Here is a 20998-nt window from a genome sequence, read left to right on the forward strand (position 1 = left end):
TGTCCAGATAGACCAAATTTATTAGCCATCTTCTGCAATTCCTTTGGTGTCTCCTATTTCCACAGACAGGGGTGTGTGTGTCTCCACTTGGGTTGTGTTGAGACTTCACTCTGGCTCTTGGTTTGGAGAACAATGGAAACATCAGAGCAGGAAGCTGAAGGTCAAATTACGCTGGCATGTCTTACATGCCCTGGCAGCTTTCTGACAAGTCGTCCTTCCCACCAGAGGAAGCCTGTTTTGCAACCTTTCCACCCTTGCCCACTGTGCTAACTTCACTTGAAGGTTTCCCTCTCTCTCTTCTGGTCAAGCCCTAACTTTCATAAAGAAGGGTGAGAACTCATTCTCTAACCTTCAGATAAACTTTTTTGTTTTGTTTTGTTTTGTTTCAAGATAGGGTTTGTGTAGCCCTGGCTGGCCTCGAACTCAGAAACCCACCTGCCTCTGCCTCCCAAGTGCTGGGACTAAAGGTGTACGCCACCACTACCCAGCTTCAGATAAACTCTTAAGGCCTCAGCGTAGTTCTTCTCTGTAGCAAGAGATGAGGTTTTGCTGATACCTTGTTTTAAAGACTCTCTGACTTTCAGTATGCCTCTAATTGGTGGTTGACTGACTTGGGGCTATCGTGTTATTTCCCAGGTTTCATAGTAGGTAGTAAAAGCTGACCAGACTCAGTCTTTACCTTGGGTCCCTCATCTTGTTTAGGGAACTACAGAATCCAATGCTTTGTCTTCCTCTTCTGTCTACAGATGACAAGTTTTAGTAGTGACAGTGGATCCTACATGTCTCATGTTTTCATAACCCTGCTTGCCGATATCATGAGTGTTCTCAGGGTTGCAACAATCCCTTTGCCTAAGGGATTCTAGCCACCTTCTTACTTCTCACAGAAAAGCATGTGGGGACAAGATGCCACAGGAATTCATGTGCCAACACTGCTGGAAAGAGCTTGTTCCTGATAACTGAACTAGTGTTCTGCTTTAAGGAGGGAAACTATGCATCAAGTAACTGCCTCAAGAGAAATAAAATTTGCACTATGAATCTCAGGTTGGCTACTTCACCCTACAATCAATTAAGGATAAATCAAAACCAAAACCAAAGAGGAACCTTTAACCTAAGAACAACTCTTAAAAAGTCTGAAGAACTCCTTTGACATTAAGATCAAGTGACTCCTACCTTGGGCACGGTAGCACATGCCTATGAACCCGGCACTGAGGAGGTGGGGACAGGGGAATCAGTCATGTAGGCTAGCCTCTATGAGATTGTCTCAAAGAAAACAAAATCTTGTCATTTAAAATGAGCCTGCTACAACCTTTGCTTTATCGACTTTGAGTTCAGTGTTTTTGGGAGACTCCAAGTAGCAGACAAAAGGTGAACTTTCAATTATGTCACAGGAAGATCACAAGGAACTGTTTCCGTATTTAGTGTGAGAAAAGACAACAGAGTAGATTCCCCACAGGAAAGGTATAGTTCTTAGGACCCCAGAGTATGCAAAAGCAAACAAAAACCCCTAGACTAACAGTATGTGATAGGCCACTGGCCCAGACAGTAAAGCAAACTGAATCTAGGCCCACAATGATTAACATGAGATGTGCTGTACGAGAGAACCGTCTGCTGCTGTTTCCCAAGCTGTAGAATCGTAAAAGGGGTAACAAGACCACAGGCCAGGCTCGCTATGTCTGGTATAAGGAGAGTGTGTTGTTTACACTGGGTTTGGAAATGTCTGAAGAATAAGCACATGGGTAACGAATTGAAGGCTCACATTTAAAATAACTATTTGCTGACTCCATGAACAAACTGTTCGCTCAGAAAAGAACACTCAAATAGCTGAAATATTTGTCTAAAACTTTATTTCAAAGTTATTCGCCTTGCTCTTAGTAAGGTGTGGTTAACGCTCTGTGCCAGTATCGCCGGGCTTGCCCACTGCCGGCAATGGACTCTGAGAAAACCCACTTCTTGGCATCCAAACGTTAAATTACTCTTTTCAAAACATACAGAACTCTCAATACTTGCAAAAAAAAAAAAAAATGACATGCACCATTTCCTCACCATTCATTAAATCTGAACTTACATTATTCATCTACAGCAGTGGATGTTAAAATGAGATCATTTTAACCAATTAAAACTGTACAAATCAAAACCCTACTAGTTAATATTGACAAGAGTATCTTACAAATGCTACATTACATATCACCTTGCAGTCTGAAACATTACACACTTATGCATTTGGATAACTGAAACTTCACAGAATTAAATGCAAATAAAGTTAAAAAAAATTTAGTTCTGTACATTAGTCCCAGCTACCTCTATGCTACAGTCTATGAGGCTCGTATCATTTTTTCAGCACCAAAAATCACCCAGAGAACTTTCTAAATGAATTTTCGTTTTCATCTCATACGGTAGTTTTTGTTTTAAAAGTCAAAGTTTAGGAAAAAAAAAATGTTGTGAGTTCTAATTTTAGATCTTGAAGTGAATATTCCTTTTGGTTAATCAGGCTATGTGAAATTTTCACTATGTGAAAATGTGGGTTAGATTTTTCTTATTTTTATGGAACAGATACAAAAACAAACAAAACACAAAAAAATACACAAACCACAAAAGGAAGAAAGGTGTCCCGTGAATTTAAGCGGTCAGTCTATAAACTGCATCTGTAACACTGTAACCTAATAATGCCCTGCCCCATTCTTCCTACTTTACATTTTATCTCCCAGGTAAGATGCTCTAGAGGGCAGCAAGCTTCCGCATACCAGCTCCAATGCATCTATTTCAGTGCTGCCGAGTGCCAGCCACAGTCACCTGGCCAAGAGAGTTCCCACAGCTGTGTCCACAGCGCCAGGGTAGACTCTGCTTGTTGTGACGGAGACCTGCTCAATGCCAGCGTCCTTCTGCTCACGTGATTACGGCTAACCTTTCTCATTGATGGTTCATCCAGATCCTAGAACCATACCCTCTTTTTCCTCTTCAGGATTTACAAATCTTTGAAAAAGATACATGTTTGCCTTGCCATTGTCAAGCAGGGTTTTGTGTGTAACATTAAATTCCACAATCCCCGACCTAGAAAAGTTTTTTTTTTTTTCCAAAAGCTACAGGAACTTTTTTATTTAAGTATAAAATTCTTACACATAAAAAAAAAAGAAAAGAGAAAAAGAAAAAAAAAGTTTCTAAATTGGACACTAGTACCTCCGATTTTTGCTGTCAGAAGCACTCAGTTCATACCATATTTGAAAACTAAAGCGCATGCGTATAAACATCCAGAGAGGTATAGAGTTCTACAGAGCCCTTTAACATCACTGCAGCACACTCACCACTGGCCAGAACGTAGCAGGAAGCATGTCAGCAAGTTCAGCAGAGACTTTTCCAAAAACACAATCGTTTTCTGGGCTCTGTGTCAGTTACATTACATTTTAAGCAACACGTAATCTGTAAAATTGTCCCAAGACATCCATTCCTCCAACCGTTTCCACTCCCCATCCCAGCCCCAGCCTCTGAAGGCCACAGGGCTCTCAGTGCTCCCCGTTGCTGATGACGGCTGATTCAGATTCCGCTGAGGTTGCAGGGAGCCTTGGCACTTTCTTAGCAGGGCTTGGAATATGCTAAAACAAAAAGAAAACAGACACTGGCTTTTACAATCTTTTTTTTTTTTCTTTAAGAATCATAGGACTAATTAAAGTACACAGAGAAGCTAATACAGGACGAATTCAGAGAAGCTGACCCTAACGTACACTATAAAAGTTTCCAACTCGAGAGCTAAGCTCCCAGGCTTGACCTGACAGTGAAATGATTATGCAATTACTCATGCAGTGAGGAGGGCCTCCCAAAATTTGGCTTGTCATGACATCTTTCACTTATAACTCACATCTGACCTCCACGTGCTCCAGGGTGCACAACTCAGGGCTGTACTCAACAGAAAACTGAGGAACTCCAAGGATCAAGTTCTTGGTTTGAACCCAACTTTCTCATTTACCTATATATAGGTATATATATGGTTACCCATAATCCTGAGTGACAAGACTTTCTGGAGCCTCACCCTGGAGTTAGTCCATTTGTAAACCTCAAAGAGGTTATTAGAAGGTTTATAAGGATTGTAAAACGACATGTAACTAAAGTGCCTTGCATATAACAGGATTCATTCTATTGTCCCTTCTGAGAAGTCTCAGGGAAGTATGAGGGGCTCAGCATCCTCCTCCTCCATATTGTTCACCAGCCCCTACGACACAAATGAGCCTTCTCTCTAAACCAAACTTCCTCTCATTCCGGTTCTTAATAAATCTAGTACTTAGCATGTGCCTCCTGCAACTGGAAAGGGCATAGCTGGACTCTAAGCCCAGGGTCCAGAGCAAAGCGAGTCACGGAGCCCTTACTCTGACTCAATCTGCTTCCTGGACATTTCTCTGTTGCTGCATCTGTTAAGGCTCCCGAACCCTAGGCACAGGGCAATGAAAACTTCTGAGATCCTGCCAAAGAAGAGGATTAACACAATGAGCCCCACTACCTCTGTTGCTGTGTTTGAATGCACAAGTCCCACTCCTTCATCCAAACTGTGGTCATTTGTGGGGGGGCGCCGGGCATAAGTTCTTCTGTGCTTTTCATCCACTCGGACGAGATACCACGTTCCTTCAAAGAGTGAATCTATTGAACTCTGGGGAATATAATTGGCTGAAAAAAAAGGCAAAGCATTACAAGTTACTCAGATATGGCCCATCTGGCAATCAAACTAAACAGAGGATCTTCACTGACATCACACTAGTACTAAACCAAGCCTTGATATCCTTGTCGTACATGCTGTTGGTTTAACATGACTGTAAGTCTCTAACAGTCTTTTACCTAAGTGATGGGTGTCCTCCCTGAGCTTCATGTTTTCAGCAAAGACATCCGGTGCCACACGAGTTCTTGCGTCAAGCCTTGATTTAAGGTCACATAAACTTGTTGTTATTTTATCAAGGGCAGATCCTAGAAGAGCAAATAAATTCAACATTAAAAAGACCAAGAACAGCACCTCTCAAAGAAACTTAAAATGCTGCCAAATGCAAGTAACTTATCTCTTTTTAAAACTATTGGCTGTTATTTAGCTAAAATATAAATGTACCTTCTAGAGCCAGCCTCCTACTCCCTCTGACGGATATTATTTAGCACCAGCTAGCCCACAAGCAAAGAAACATGTGGGATTTGAAACTATAAACAACTTTCCTATGGCCAGTTCTCAGTATAATTTTCAACGATGTCAAGTTTCCCCTCAATATTTCTGTTTCTTCTTTCTCAAGGAAAGCACAAATGTGTGATTCAATACAGTCAAAACCAAAGGGGGAAAATTCAATCTACTCTCTACTGAGGCAGCTTTGCATGGTGAGGAGTAAAAATTCTGTGGAAAGAACCAATGAAACCGAGACTGGAGTGCTCTACCAGCTGACTGAGACGCTCATCTGAGACGGGGCTGAAGCAACCTTACTGCAATCTGCTCTTCCTGATGGAGCCAGCCCTTACCTGGTGTGGCGTCTTGTGTGACTTTAAGGGAGTACAGAGTGGCAGCCAAGCCAGAACCGTAAGAGAACACTCCAATCCTCTTCCCTGCCAACTGCTGAGGTGAGTACCTGTGGAAGGACAGAGGCGCACTTCACAGACACAAACTACAAAGTGTCCGGAGCCACAGAATCAGCCTATAGCAACACAGGATCTAACCTGAAGCTCTGTTTACTTTGAGACACGGTCTGCCTATGCAGCCCAGGCTGGACTTGCACTTACAATCTTCCTGGCTCAGCCTCCTGCATGCTGGGATGATAGGTGGGTACTATCATTGCCTGCTTCATTTAATGTTCTTGAAGACCTAAGCGTTTTAATGCTTCAGTAAGCAATCTGACTTGAGGTTTTAGTACTAGACTGCATACTCAGCTTACATCTTGTAGGAAATGTTGAGACTAAATAAACTATTAAACCACTCATAAAGCCTCATCATTAGAAACTTGTGGTTCAATTGTACATAAAGAATAATAAAACAAAAGCCAGGAAAGTCTACAAGATAGTAACAAACACTCAGTGAAGAGCTGCCTCTTTCCCTGTCCTTCAAATCAGCAGATGGCGACCGACCCGACCTGAAGACAAATCATCATTTATAGAAAAGAGGTGTCAGAGAACAGAGATTTATACTTACTGTGCCAGGACGGATGCAAGGGAACCATAGACAGAGGATGTGTACATATTTCCATTTTGATTAGATACAAGCAAAGATGCCTTTGTTTTCTGGTTGAATAGCTCAGAACTAGCCTTCATAAATGCCTTTTCTACATCTCTGTCGAAGTAAGTATCTTCTAATTTAACATCCCTGAAAGAGTACATTAAGAGACAATTATATAGTATTTAAACAACATGCTTTTAGTTGCTCTAATTAATACTCAAATCTGTGAATATATAGGGCTTTGCTTTGCCATTTTTAAAAGTCAGGGAGCAACATTGCAATTGTATAAATGATGTACAGTTCTTTGCCTAACATTGCTATGGTCCAGTAAAGCCAACTTGACTCTGATAGGCGGACACACTAACAGACTCGCTAAGCTTTCAAGCCACTACACGCAGCATACAAGTCTTTCAGATGCAGCCACGTCTACCCATCTAGTTTAAAAAGTCGTGACATGGGAGCAGTAGCTCATCAAACGGAGAATACAAGAGTGAGCTCAGTGTGTGCCACACACTAGGAGTCTGAACCCCGAGGACAGGCTCACTCCTGCTTAGCTGCAGGATGACCCAGGGCAAGAGGACCACAGACAGGAGAGTTATCGCAGCTGTGAACACTGGTGTCTTCGATCACATTATTGTAATAACGAGGAGATAGCAGCTACAGACAGACATCAGAAACTTACGTAGAAATCACTAATGAATTTGTGTAGATAAGCCAGCTGCTACCTCTCTCGAACTGATTTTCATTAAAGTTTTTTGGTTTTGGTTTTTTTCTTTTCTTTTTTGAGGCAGAGTTTCTCTTTGTAGCCCTGGCTGTCCTCAAATTCAGAGATCTGCCTGCCTCTCTCTGTCTCCTGAGGGCTGGGAGTAAAGGCATATACCACCACCACTCAGCTAGAATAGAATATCTTTTTGACTGTATTTTTAGGTCTATACATATAAATACTTACAATATAGAAATAAGCACATCTTAGCTCTCTTACCCAAAGGCTTCCAGCCCACTGTAAATACTGTTTTTATCTCTGTTTTGATCATTAAGAAAGTCATTCAGGAACATCCGGGCTAGAGATTTCTGCACCAGTTTACAGTATGGTGAGTGAAAGATCATGAAGCCAAAGTCATTCAGGGTGAAATCTTTATCCTTTCCCTCTGAAAGAGAAGACCAAGAAACGATGACATCCACAGAAGCCAGGAAACTTTACCTTGACTTTGAAATAGGCTAGGATCTTTTTTTTTTTTTTTTTCCATTTTTTGAGACAGGGCTTCTCTGTGTAGCCCTGGCTGTCCTGGAACTCACTCTGTAGACCAGGCTGGCCTCGAACTCAGAAATCCACCTGCCTCTACCTCCCAAGTGCTGGGATTAAAGGCGTGCACCACCACTGCCTGGCAGGCTAGGATCTTGTATCTTTATTTACTTATTAATTTTGAGAATTAAAACAAATTTATGTACTACAGAGAGAGCAGAGGGTATAGCAACAGAAGAGCCAACTGCCCTGTGTCCCTAAATAGCAACCCCAAACCTGTCTAATGAAATCTCTCAATAGTTTAAAGTGTGGATTTAGACACTCAGCTATATATGACTGTATCACTGATTTTCAAATATGAGTCATGACATATTAGCAGATCAGCTGGGTCAGCATTTCTGGCTTTCTTTTATTAAATCATAGGAAAAAAATAGTACATTGCATTAATGTGCGGTGTGGGTAATTTCACAGCAGTTCTGTTCAGCATCGACACATATAAAGTATACTTACTATAGGGTTCTAATCAAAAGGCTGAAATATCACTGGCCTCTTAGAAACACGCTACTAAGCCTGATGTGGGTGTGCCTGTGATTCTAGCACTGGGGAGCCCGAGGCAGGAGGATCCTGAGTTTGGGGCCAGTCCAGGTTATACAGCCAGACGCTATCTCAAGAAACACTACTGTTAAATAATGAGATTGTAAACATACTGCTAAGTAAGTACAAATAGCGCTGTACTGTTACATATTTAAGAACCCTAAAACAGTGCATTTTATACAGCACTAGAATGCTTCTTTTTCATGGCTACTACATTCTTTAATATTTGTTATGAATATTATTTTTAACTCATCTCTAAAAAGCCAAGTTTTAATAAGAAAAAAGTAACTTTTTAAAACAGTTGCCTCCAAACTATGGTTGAAAACGAAAACCTCATTTAAATACTTTTCTCAAAACAATTAACAAAGTTCAAATGTCTTTTGTAGTATTGAAAAATCAACTTAAGTTTTAAGAAGAGCTCAGTGGAAATACTTGTGTCTTTACCTAAATTACACATACCCAGAGACCATATGAGAGAATGGTATTTAGCCCATGAAGAAGTGGTAGAAAAGATATTAATGAAGGCTGTTCACAAAGAAGAGTCTCACTCCAGTCACCCAGCATATCATGACACTGCCCTCCAGATGCCAGAGTCTCATAGAAGGGAATTGGTTGGAGGAAAACTCACCTTTCTGCCACTGGGCACGGATCTTTTTGCGGTAGACAGAATAGCAGCGGTCCAGGGCACTGAGGTAGCACTGTATGGAGAGTTTCCCATCTACTACAGGGTATTCAGACAGCATATCAGGCTTGTAAAAGTCGTAGGCATGCTGCATGTGTGTCCCACGAAGCCCTGTTAGAACCGAAACAGAAGATGATACAGTGCTGCTTCGCCACTGAGTAGCATACCAGTGAACCCTTAGCATCGCCATACAGGAAGTGCAAGGTGAAGCCAATATAACTTAAATAAAACTTGGCAGCATCATAGGCACTGAGACTCCAAGTCTCCTGACTCTAACTAGGAAATGCTGCTGGTATCCTGAAAAACAAATGAATCTACCAACAACGGGGAGCATGCTACTACTCTTATTTCTTCAACTTTACCTCAGCCCATTTTTACTTCTTGGTAAAGGGAGGACAATTCTACCTCCCAGGAAAGCGATACACAGAAGGCACTTTGCAACCAATAAACATTCAGCAAGCAGTAGCTTCTACTACTGTATTCAAATTTCTCAGCACATTGTGTGGGCTGGGGATAGGCTCAGACATAGAATGCTTGTCTCACATGTACAAGGTCCGAGGTTCAAGCCCAGTGCCACAAAAAATAATAAATGTCTTCTCAATTACTCACCTCGGTCAAAAATTAAAGGAGCATTTGGCCCAATTAGCAGGGCCACGGCCCCAACTCCACCTGTAGGCCTGGCATTTCCTGTGGCATATATAGCAATGTCTCCTGCAACTACCAGAGCATATCGTCCTGAAAAATGTAATTCAAAAGTGATTAAAATCACAAAACCATATATGTGAACTCAAGTCTGTCATATTTTCTCCAGAAGATGCTTTCTATATATTAGTATAAGAAAAAAACAAAAAGCATTCTGTCTCAATTTTGACCAGATCATTTTTTTCCAATTTATATACACTGAAAGTCAGTTATCTTTTAAATGTATTTGGACTAGTCTACCTAGTACTAGACTGCACACAGCACGGACTTAACAGCCATTGGAGGGCTGGGATACTATTCATTACCAGAGATCCTGATTCTACCATCAAGGAGGGCTTTATGCGTGTACATGTATGCGTGCACAGTCTGCTTGCTTGCTTTTATGTTTCAGAACGCAGACACTGAACATACCATCCCAAGAGCTGGATTCGATCCAGTTCACAGCGTTGAAGACCGCAGCTGTGCCCCCATAGCATGCATTGGTTGTATCTATTCCTTCTATATCTGTATTCCCAGACTCCTCGAACAGCTGCATCAAATTAGACTTCACTGATTTGGATTTGTCAATGATTGTCTCTGTTCCGACTTCTAGCCGCCCAATGCAATCATAGGAAAGGTTATTTCTCTCCATCAGTTTCTGAACCACAGTCAGGCAAAGAGAGTTGATGTCTTCTCGATCTGTGCAGAAGCCCATCCTGGCCTGGCCCAGGCCGATGGTATATTTTCCTGCGTCTACACCATCGTATTTTTCCAACTCAGCTTGATCAACATACTGAGAAGGAAAGTAGATTTCAAGGGCAACGATTCCCACATCTTTCGGCCAGCAAGCTTCTGCATTCAAAGGAAGTGACCCGGGCATGGTGAAAGAGCTGTATGAAGAAAATCAGAAACGTGGCTTTAGATTTTAAGTTGCTGACTCATCAAGTTCAAGGCTGCAAAACAGATTGTGAGAATTCAAGTCACCTGGATGACTCCAGTTTCTCTAAGACCAGTGCACTGTACTGGGGGCAGTCAGCTATAAATATGTAAAGAAGCAATTCCATGAAAGGAATACACTTTGTTTGTTTGAATTATAACCATTTAGAAAGACTTTCCACCTTACTCAAAACTTATCTCAAGAGTCAAAACATGATTTTAAGGCTGGGATATAGCTCAGTGGCAGAGGACTTGCCTAACATGTATAAGACCATGGGTTCAATCCCTAGCAACACACGAACGCAAGCACGCACGCATGCAACCTTTCCATAAGATTTTCCTTAAAGAACAATGAAATAAAATGATGACTCAAAAGTATGACTGACAGGGGCTGGAGTGATGGTTTAGTGGTTAAGAGCACTAACTGCTCTTCTAGAATATCTGCGTTTCATTCCTGGTATCCACACCAGCTGGCTCAGGCAGGACCTCAGGTTGCTCCAATTCCAGGGAATCTCCCACCTTGGCTTTCACTGGGACCCAAACTCCAGTGGTGCACAAAACCTTACATAGACATACAGACAGGAAGACATCCTAACAAACAAATAAAATCTTTTTAAAAATAAATGAACAACCAATCAAAAAGACTTTATTTGACACCATCAAAAAGTATTAAACATATCACCCACTGTCTAGATTTCCTTACCGAAAGAAACAAAAATCACTAACTCTCCATACCGCTGTTATCGGCCCTGGGACTAGCCATTTAACCTAGGAGCCGCAAGGCCTTTAAGAGCTTTATTCATCAAGAAATGAAAAGTCAATCTGGATGTTTCCAGCAGGGTGTGTGTGGAGGGGCTTGTTAGTACAGGAAGTGGTTACAAACCTCCTGGCTTGGCTCTGGCATCAAAGGGGAAAAGCTATTCTTCAAACCCTATGAGACTGAATTCCTATAGCCCAGTTCCCAGGTTAGACACGCAAGAACTGGGCGATGCTGCTCAAGAGAAGGACTTTGAGCTCTCCATCCATCTACCACACAGGTTGCAGCTGCCTGGTCAAACTGCTTTGCTGTCTGCTGCACCATTTGTCATCCTACTGCTAAGAGTGAAAAGTCAAACCCATATGACCTGTCCTCCGCCGCTCTAAGACCTCTGGTTAATAGTAAAATAGAATAAAAATACGGGCTATTGCTACAGTGAGTTAATTATTGAGACTCTGGGGGAATATCTAAAACAGAAACGCTTGGTCCTTAGAACATGAAATATTTTTATAGCACAGAAGTCACTAAGGATATATTAAAACATCAACAATAAGCTCCTAGCAGCTAAGTTAAAGACTCTGCGTTTTTGATAGGCTCTTACTCTTTAACCCAACTTAGTCTGAAATTCAAAGTCATGAAGATGGGACCTCTCAATGGGTTAAGATTTCTGGTTTGGGTGTAGGCTCCAGCATGGACTGGCAGTCTTTCAACAAGACATCAGAGAGCTGATTCAAGTCTGCATTCGGGCATTCCGTCTGGGCCGTGTAAGGCAATGACAAGAAGCCATTTCCAATCTACAAAAGAGCCTTAACAAAGAAGGGACCATGTATCTTGAGCTGTACTCTAGAACTTAAAAAAAAAAAAATCTGTTGTTTGTTGTTTAATCCTTCCAGACTATGCAGACTATGGCATTATTTTCATATGGTACTAACTTGTTATGGTAGCCAAGGTGATTAAAAGATCCGGGTGACCTCAACTAAGTCCAAATGCTTTCTAATCTCTTCATATCTTTTAGACTTCTGTATACCCCATTTTGCCAAGCATTAAATGTAATAAATAATTTGTCAATTATACCCTTCAAGCCCTAAATCACTGACTCTGGTTCAGTGCTCAATACATAATAAAAAAAAAAATGCCATCACCAACGCTTAGACCCAGAAGCACACATTACAATACAAGGGGTTCGTTCTAGTGATAGCATAGGAATTCTAGTGAAGAAGTGTCTGCCTCCCTACCTGCTAAACCTTTAGCTCCTTTACTGTGTCTCAAATCAAAAGGAATGAGCTGCTTCAGACGCTCTCTATCAATTCTGTGACTATCTAAAGTTGGTCTCCACTTCACTGAGGTTGAAACAAAGACATAAAGGAATCTCATTACTAGGCACAGATTCTAAATTATGTCCCTGGTATAACCCAGAGCAAAAAGGTCTAAAACTAGCATTAGGCACGCCTTTAATCTCAGCACTTAGCAGGCAGAGGCAGGTGGATCTCTTGAGTTTGACGTCAGCCTGGTCTACAGAGTAAGTTCCAGAACGGCTAGGGCTAATTAATTAATCAATTAGTTAATTGCTTAATTGCTTAATTAATTAATCAGTTAATTAAATGTCAAAAGACCAACATACAATTGAATTCAATCTCCAGAACCTCAAAGAAAAAGTAAACACAGAAGGAAGCCAGCCCACACACTTATAGATAGCATGTAGGTAACCAGTCCTTTACAAACATGTAGGTTAGTTCAAACAGCCCACAAGGCATCAAGTTCATGACTATTCATTCTCAGAGAATTTCCAGTAGATAAGATGTTTTCAATATGTTCCTGGTAAACAGATATTCAATTTGAAATACAGCAGATGTTAACTGGGGGTGGGGGGGAAGGGGAACAAAGCAAAAATAAACCAACCAAGCAACCAAATGACACTCAGCTAAACAGGATGAAGAGTATGCCACAGGAGAGAAGAAAATGAAGCCATCAGTCGGTGGTATTTAGAAGAACAGAAAGTTGATATAACTTTCCACCTAAAATGTTACTGTTGGGTCTCCTATTAACCATGTATTCTTATATCCTCCAAAATGCTAAAATAGAACAGATATAAGCTGGTAGTGGCAGGGGCTAACCAAATAACCAAAACCTAGACAACGGTCAAAGCACTTAAATTATAGTGTGTTGAGATTTGGTCTTGTGCTCTGCTAAATACTGGTTGCTTCCAGAGATCCAGGTGATGTTATGTGATCTTGTCCCCCAAGTTATTCTTGATTGATTAGTAAATAAAGATGCTGACAGCCAGTAGCTGGGCAGAAGAGACAGAGACAGGGTTTAGGGTTTTGGGCTTGGGGTCGGAGGAGCACCATGAGGGGAAAGAGAAGATAGAGGAGCTGGGGTAAAACTTTTAAAATAACAGCCATGTTGGTTGGCTAACTGGAGCTAAAAGCAGCCCATACAAAACATGACAAATTATATAATGGAATTATTGGCTGGGAAAGAGACATAATAGCATAGAGGAGAGATATCTGCCCAGCTCTTGTGAAGATTAAGGCTTGTTATAAATTAAAGGTTGTATGTGTCTTTTATCTAGAAACTAAACGGTGGGGGGGAGGGGGGTTAGAAACCTTGAATTGGGATTAAATTTTTTACAATAGTGTGTTGGCTCCTTATCTAGTCAGAGAATGAGACATTCTGTTTAATTAACTATGCATAAAAACATACTTTTCTAAATAGAATTTTAAAATCTAACAGTTACAAACACATAGCTTAAATTTTTGGTAATAAGGTAGATTATCTTTCACAGTATTGAACTTGCAATTATATAAAAAAAGAGTAGTATAATGAAGATTCTGTATTCGTAATAAAAATACAAAGGTTTCTCCTTTCGGTCTCAACTTTATTAAAGGTGCATGCACAGTATAGTGTTCCCACAAGTGGTTCATCTGGGTCCCAGAGGTGAGTACTGTATATTCTAGGGCACTGGTGTGCTTTTGCAAATGGCCCACAAAGCTCTGGTGAACTCCCCAAGTCTTGCTGCCAGCCAGCACTCTCAGGTCCTCCTCCTCCACTCTCTAAAGAGACCACACCCCTCACTACTAGTCCTAACAAAGTCAGGCAGGAAATCTTGTTACTACTTTCCCCAGTGGCTGAAACGGACAAGCTTTGGTGCCTTGGGCTATTGTGAGTCTCCAAGCAGAGTTCTGCACTCCGCTATGCCTGGCAATTTTTAGATACTGTAAATTCTCAAGCTTTCCTTTGCTTTTTTAGAGTCAGCATCTGTTTCTCATGAGAAATGGTACTAAGACCCTGCATAGAATTAGGGTGCTGCTCTACACACTGCAGCTCCTGTCCACTCTCATGGATCCATGGACTCACCCAGAGCCAGAGAAGTGCCTTGGGAAACTTGTCATTTAAAAAGCATTATTGATGCAGAGTGTGATGTCAAACTACTGAAACCTCAGCATTTGGGAGGCTGAGGCAGAAGAACTGAGTCAGAGTTACCAAATAAGATCCTGCATCAAAGTAACAAACAGCAAGTAAGTAAATAAGTAAGTAAATAAATAGATAAGCCAGCCAGCCACCCTATTGGCTGCTATACCTGTGATTATTTCAGATTAAGTTATATGGTTACATTTTATTACCTATATTTTTCATGTTACAAGTAAACACTAACTTTTAAACATAGAAAGTCTCCAGACATGTTTATAGCATTAACTAATTTTTTTAAAGTTAACATATAGTTCTAGGAAAATATGGCTCTAAGCGTGGTGGTACATGCCTTAAATGGCAGCATTTGGGAGGGAGAAGCAGGTGCACCCTTCCAGCCAGGGTGACAGGGTGAAGAAAGGAAGGAGGGGGAGGGAAAAGAAAAGGCTGTGTGGCACATACAAACTGTTATTAGCTCGGATCAAAATCGCACCCCTTAGAGAAAACACCGTCCTTAAGAAACATGACGGGTGCCATACCTGTGTGAAGGACAGAGAACTGTAGTCTCCAGGTCTGTCACTGTTTCCTCCTTCAGGCACTAGGAGTTTCAAATGAAAACTTCTTTTAAAGTCATAAGGCAGTACACAAATCAATGACTTCAATTCAAAGGGTTAAAACAGGGACTTCCTTATTTATATTATTTAAAAAAACCCAATTCAACCTGTATGGCACTTAAAGTTTATGGACCGCTTGCCCTTGATCAATCCTTATGGTGGCAGGTTCAGCTCTGCTGAGGAGCCAACATCACATCACCATTCAGACTTCGAATGGATATGGGAGAGGGACAGTCTTCTCTATAAACATGGGTCACCCAGAATCAGAATGAAGAAACACAAGTAAGTTTCTAGAATCAAAGGACCCAGTTTCCAGAGTTTACTCTACACTAAGGGGTTTTAGCAGTGATTTGTGTCTCTTGGAATCTCAACTTCCTCACCTGTAAAATAAAGGAAATACCCCTCCTTCTCTTCCCAGTTTACTCTGAAGGTCTGCTGAGAAGACAAAACATGTGGAACTGCTTCTTAAGAGATGACACCACTATTGTCCCCGTGGAGGGCAAATACTCTAGACCGCTAAGCTACATTTATAGTTCTAGAATAAGTAAACACTAAATTTTTAAGAAAAGAGATTACTACATGAGGGGGGAAGGCAGGGGCTTTGATTACAGTATTACACATACACTTTCAGAAAATAGTTTACTGTTTATTCTTTGTCTCAAAATTATGCTGTGGTCTCTGTAAATTAAGCAGGCCAAGTCAAGACCATTTCCCAGTGGAGTAGAAAATACCATTCCTTCCCCAAGTTGAGATAAAGTAACTTACTAAGGTCTTGAAGCCATGACTGTAATTTCTATCAAAGGTATTTCCTCTGACATGTTACTATACACCTTTTCTCCTTGTTTATTTTTGCAGTGCTGGGATCAAATCTAGGGCCTCCTTCAAGCTAGTCAAACACTGGCCACACCCTCAGTCCTTTCTATTTTGATTAAACCAGGGAGAAAAAGTGGGAGGGAGGAGGAAAAAGATACACAAAGAGAACTCGAGCACACCAATGCAAGAAGGAACTAGAGAGGGCTGTAGGGCTAATTTCAGGCAATATACAGGACATCCATATGATCTGAAAGAGAGAAAAGAGGCAGTAAATGGCACTTTGGAGAAAAACCTATCAGAGAGGTTTAAGCTTTTGATCCAATTCTACAGTTGATGGGAAGGTGCAGTTCTCCATCTTTAATATGAGAAGCTTGAAATCTAAGCACACCAAAGTCCAATTTTTTGAATGCTGAGGGTAGAAAACTCATCTGAACTCATGTGACATGTCAGTCAAAATGCATGCAACACTACAAATATTGTATCTTCAGATTTCATGTGTAAGGTGCATAGGAAACATAAATTTCACCTTTAGACTTGGGTTGTGACTACAAAATCTCCATCTATCTATCTATCTATCTATCTATCTATCTATCTATCAATCATCTGCAAATGTTTTAAAACATGAAACACTTATTCCAGACCCAAGCAATTCTGACAAAGTCTAAAGAAAGTCTGTAACATCTTTTCAGAGCAAGTGTTAAAAGGAATGGTCTTGGATCAAGAAGCAGTTAAAAAATTATAAGCAGCCACACACAGCACAACAAAGGCTTGGAGACCCTCAAATCACAATGCAGGCATTCTGAACTTGGCCAAGACTAATGAGACAGTCTAGAGTTGATACTACTTTCTTTGCTGAAATTGACAGGATTTCTCCTTTTAGCTCACTTCCCAGCCTTGATTCAAACAAGCAGGAAGATAAACTAATCTAGCACACTCTGGTACTTGGTAAGTGTAAGCAGTTACTTGCTGAACTGCTTGGTTGAACTACTTGCATTGTTACTGGAGAGAAACCAGGATATTCATCTTTCTTTAGGAGCACATAAACAAAAATTGCTAGGAAGTCATTAACCTCACCTGTACATGTGTACAGCTCTCTTCTAAGTCATCTTTTCTACAAAACTTTCCTAGATAAATCAGTTTTCTAATCAAGGACCTGTATTCCTTCACACTCATTCACACTCAGGTCAGCACAGCCTACATCACTGAAATATTAGTTATGAGGAGTCTATCTGCATTGGACAGTATATTTTGATTCTTTTTGTTTGTTTCTTGAGACAGGGTCCCTGTGTAGCTCTGGCTGGAATTTACTATGTAGACTAGGCTGGCCTTGAACTTGCAAAGATCCAAGGATCTTGGATCTGCCTCACCGAGTACTGAGACTAAAGTATACACCATGTCCAGATGACCTGATTCTTTTGAACTTCCTTTTGAGCAGTTGTAGAGGCTTAAGAGTAAAGAACACTTAAAGATTGGGTGAATTTGGAATTAGAACAATTGCAGGACTTCTTTTTAGACTCAAATACCTATTTTCAGTGAGTTTTGCTATCACTTTTGAGATAAGCTAAGTGTATGGGGCCAAACAATGTCTTGGAGTTTAAAAAAGTTGGCTTCCTACCACTACTGTTGAAAGCAAAGGGTAGGTTTGAATCATGCCCAGATTCTAATCTGAACATTATAAGAAGCCCATATGGAACCAGAACATCTGCCAGTCTTCCCCGAAGTCTCACAGAACCCACATGTAACCATAAACCCTACAAAGGGTGAACTTTAAAAGGTTAGCTTCTCTTTATTGTTCAGTTGATAGACATTAAGGGAACATCAACAAGTGCCAAGCGTTAGGACAAACAGATTAAGACTCTGGTGCTATTACGTACCTATTCACTAGGTAACATGTTTCTCAACCTTTTAAATCTAAAAGTGACTCAGCTGTCTGCTATATGGGTCTCTAAGACCCGCCATCAAGTGCTGAGGCTATGTTTTATTCTAAATGAAACCATCGTCACTTCTGACCTCTTCCCTTACTTGAATGTACAAATAGATTCTGATAACACAGTTCATTATGTCCTTCAACCACAAATCCAGTTCCTCTGGGTAATGAAAAGCCCAGCCAGGTACTAAATCATTCTAGAAGACTGAGAAACCCCATGTTCCATCCATGTCTTGGAAAAGATTTTCCATTTCTTCTAAAAACAATGTATCTAAAATCTCACTTAAAAAAAAAAAAAACCTCAGAAATAAGTCCATCAATTAAATGATATGAATAAGCAATCCGGAGGGATATTTATGAAGAACAAACATTAAAACAAGGCCCAGATGACTTCAAACATAATCTTTATATTCCCTCTTCCCTAGTGTCAGACAAACCTGAGAACACTGAAGGGAAATTTTGCTAATTTAGGAGATAAACATCCACAAAAAGACAGCCTCTCCTTCTTTTCACAGGCTATCCTCACACTCCATCTCCATGCAAAAATAACTGAAGATAGAGTCTGATCAAAGAACATGCACTGTTTAGAAGACTCAACCTGCAAAGAATCACTTGTAGACATCCACAGAAGACTTTCAGTCTGTCTCCAGTCTGATGGAATCTGTACAATAAAAATTTAAACCACAGCACGGAAGGAAAACAAAATCTGTAACTAAGGGTAGTCTGATTTGCCGTTTAGTATGTCCTTGCTTCTCATGATTCAACCCTAAAATACAGAAAATGTTAGTAGCCAGCAGAACACTCTGGGTGTTCCGCCTCACCACCAGCAAGAGGGAGGGGCTGCAGTTAGAGGAGGGTAGAAAAGCAGCCAAAGATGGCCCAAGGCCACGGGGCCAAGCGTGGCAAGAAGGACAACCTCCTACCACCTACTCCCCAATTCCCTCCTCCAGAATGTTGTAAAGCAATTCTTTCTCTACCACTGGTCAAAGAAGGTCACGTTTCCAAAGATTTCCATACACCTAGCTTTGAAACTTCCATGACTTAGCCCAAAGTCTGTGTGCCGGTAGGGCCATCATATCTTTATCACATTTAAAGTTGGTTGTTATTAACAGTAGTAGACCGTGAATATATGAGCAGTAAGGAAAGGGGGAGAGAGGAAAAAAGGGGGGGGGGTGTCGAGCTCACTAATCTTAAGATTTTAAGCAAGCCACGTACCAAAGGAGTCCAGAGCATCAATCCTTGGCTAGGTTTAAATCACAATTGTGATTTCTTGCACCTGAATTGGGGAAAAGTAACACTGCCCACTTCCTCTCATCAATACTGTAAGTGGAGGCAGGACACACCCCCTGCCAACCTACAACCCTCCCTCTGAGCCTGAGCTTCTTCCCCATCCCTTTGGGGTCCACCATTAACCCGAGGATCTCTGACAGCCCAGCTCCCTTCTCATCCTCTGCTGACGCCCCCACTTCGGTGGTCACAGGCACCTCTAAGGCAACTCCGACTTCTGACTATGTCATCAGAACACCGGGCCCACAACGCCCTTTGCCTTCTCTCCGCGTCCCACCTGCCCATAGTGGAATCCGAGTCCTCTCCTCCGCCTCTCAGCGGCCCGGGGTCCCCAAGCCCTCGAGCTACCACACAAGCCTGCTCCCAGCGCCCCATCCTCCGGGACCCGGCTCACGCCTTAGCCCTGACCAGAGTGCAGTGCCTTCCGGCCTAGTCAAGGACACTGCCTCCTCCCCGCACACGCTGTCCGCGACCTCGGCCGGTCCCGCGCCGGACACTCACCCAAATGCGATCGGACCCTAGAAGTAGAACGGAACAGAGCAAAGAGGACAGTAGACTGCCTCCCGCCCTCAGCAGCTTTATAGTCACCGACCCACCCGACTCCGGCAGTGCCGGGAGGGGGACAGAGGGCAGGACAGCACCTACCTCAGCCAATCACGAGACTCAGAGTCGCACGGGAGCGCCCGCCCCTCGATCCCCTTTCTGCCAATGGGAGGAAAATGAGAGGCGGTGACTCGCTAGGGTTTCCCCCTTGCCGCTGGAAGGGCGGGGTAAGGGGTGGGAACAAAGTCGGAGGACCTGGGAAGTGGGGTGAGACGGTGACGTAGGGTGGCCCGAGAACAAGGCTGCCAATGACGGGACGGCGAGAGACGGCGAGAGCCAACGGGAGCGGAGTGAGAGGTTCTCCGACCAATTGAAGGTCAGTGAGAGGAGACAGGGACCAATGGCGACTCCGCGTCCCACTACTGGGGAGAGATGGTCAAGTGTGGGAGGTGAGTTGGTCCCTGCTTGGGAGGTTGTCAGGTTGCCTAGCAACCACAGCTAGGCTTCACCTGTAAAATATTTGAAATACTTGATTTGAATTCAATCTTGACTCTTTCTAAGTTTCCAGAGCAGCAAAATGCGTCTGCATCACAAGTTATAGCATAATACTTCACCCAGAATTTCTAGATTTGTAAGTATTCTAAGTGTCCAGTTTAAAACAACCTTGGCTTTTATAGAAACTGCGACTGAGGCAATCAGTAAACCTAAAATACGATATTTTAGGGTTTAGGAGTCAATGAGAATGATGCAGGTCTTGTCTGAGACGGGAAGTCGAGACAAATCAGTGTTTTGTTTAGTTTGTTGTTATTTTGGTTTTGGGTGTTTTATTTTTAAACTAATTTTTTGGCTAGACACTTGGTCCAAACAGAGAAACTGTACTACTTAGCTTTGGTGAGGTTGAATGAGGGAGGTTCAAAACTGTGTTAGTAACTCTTCTTATCTAAATTCCATTACCCATCTAAAAACTGTCGATAAGGGCTATTGATAATTCAGTGTTTCATAGCACTACTGCTATGTGAAATTTATTGTACACTACAGATGCTAACTTGCTAAGCAAAACAGGCCTTGCCCCAAAGAGAATAAGAGGTGTTCTTGTGTTTGTTTTGTTTTATATATGCTAAATATGAGTAACCATGGCTGGAAACATGTGTATGTGTTTCCCTGAAAGACATGCTCCACTACAGAAGAAAACATATGAGCTGTTACAGCTTTAGAGCAAAAACAGGGAATGCATTTCCAAAATACATGGTGGTTACGGCAAGTATGTAGTTACAGCATTCAGGAAAAAAGTCTGCTGAGGCTTCATATGCTATGGGATGACATTTTTCATTTGGGTTGGTGAAAAGTAGT

At 41.8% G+C, this 20998-nt stretch overlaps 1 protein-coding gene across 4 annotated transcripts; it reads right to left on the bottom strand.

The window, feature by feature from the left end:
- Positions 1-1826: 1826 nt before the first annotated feature.
- Positions 1827-19770, bottom strand: Hmgcs1 (3-hydroxy-3-methylglutaryl-CoA synthase 1). 4 transcript variants are annotated; one of them, XM_028783532.1, is made up of 11 exons: positions 19607-19770; positions 15004-15062; positions 9796-10253; positions 9292-9417; positions 8629-8793; positions 7146-7311; positions 6140-6310; positions 5476-5582; positions 4819-4944; positions 4487-4650; positions 1827-3587 (listed from the first exon to the last, which is right to left on the bottom strand). In XM_028783532.1, the coding sequence occupies exons 3-11, from the start codon at positions 10241-10243 to the stop codon at positions 3498-3500; spliced, it is 1563 nt and encodes a 520-aa protein (XP_028639365.1). In that variant the 5' UTR covers positions 10244-10253; positions 15004-15062; positions 19607-19770; the 3' UTR covers positions 1827-3497. The 4 variants fall into 4 exon arrangements, with proteins under 4 accessions (XP_028639365.1, XP_028639384.1, XP_028639375.1 ...); XM_028783551.1 differs by lacking the exon at positions 19607-19770 and adding an exon at positions 16071-16129; XM_028783542.1 differs by lacking the exon at positions 19607-19770 and adding an exon at positions 15459-15475.
- Positions 19771-20998: the final 1228 nt, after the last annotated feature.

The sequence above is a fragment of the Grammomys surdaster genome, unplaced genomic scaffold, assembly GCF_004785775.1.
Source record: "Grammomys surdaster isolate TR1022 unplaced genomic scaffold, NIH_TR_1.0 99, whole genome shotgun sequence".
NCBI classification, from domain to species: Eukaryota; Metazoa; Chordata; class Mammalia; order Rodentia; family Muridae; genus Grammomys; species Grammomys surdaster.

Bases quoted from the DNA above. Each gene is read 5' to 3' on its own strand.
- Hmgcs1 (XM_028783556.1), bottom strand. From the start codon at position 10,243: ATGCCCGGGTCACTTCCTTTGAATGCAGAAGCTTGCTGGCCGAAAGAT. The intron at 7,312-8,628 runs GTGAGTTTTCCT...CTTCTCTTTCAG, and splicing joins CCGTGCCCAGTGGCAGAAAG to AGGGAAAGGATAAAGATTTC. The intron at 3,588-4,486 runs GTAGTGGGGCTC...TTTTTGTTTTAG, and splicing joins ATTCAAACACAGCAACAGAG to CATATTCCAAGCCCTGCTAA.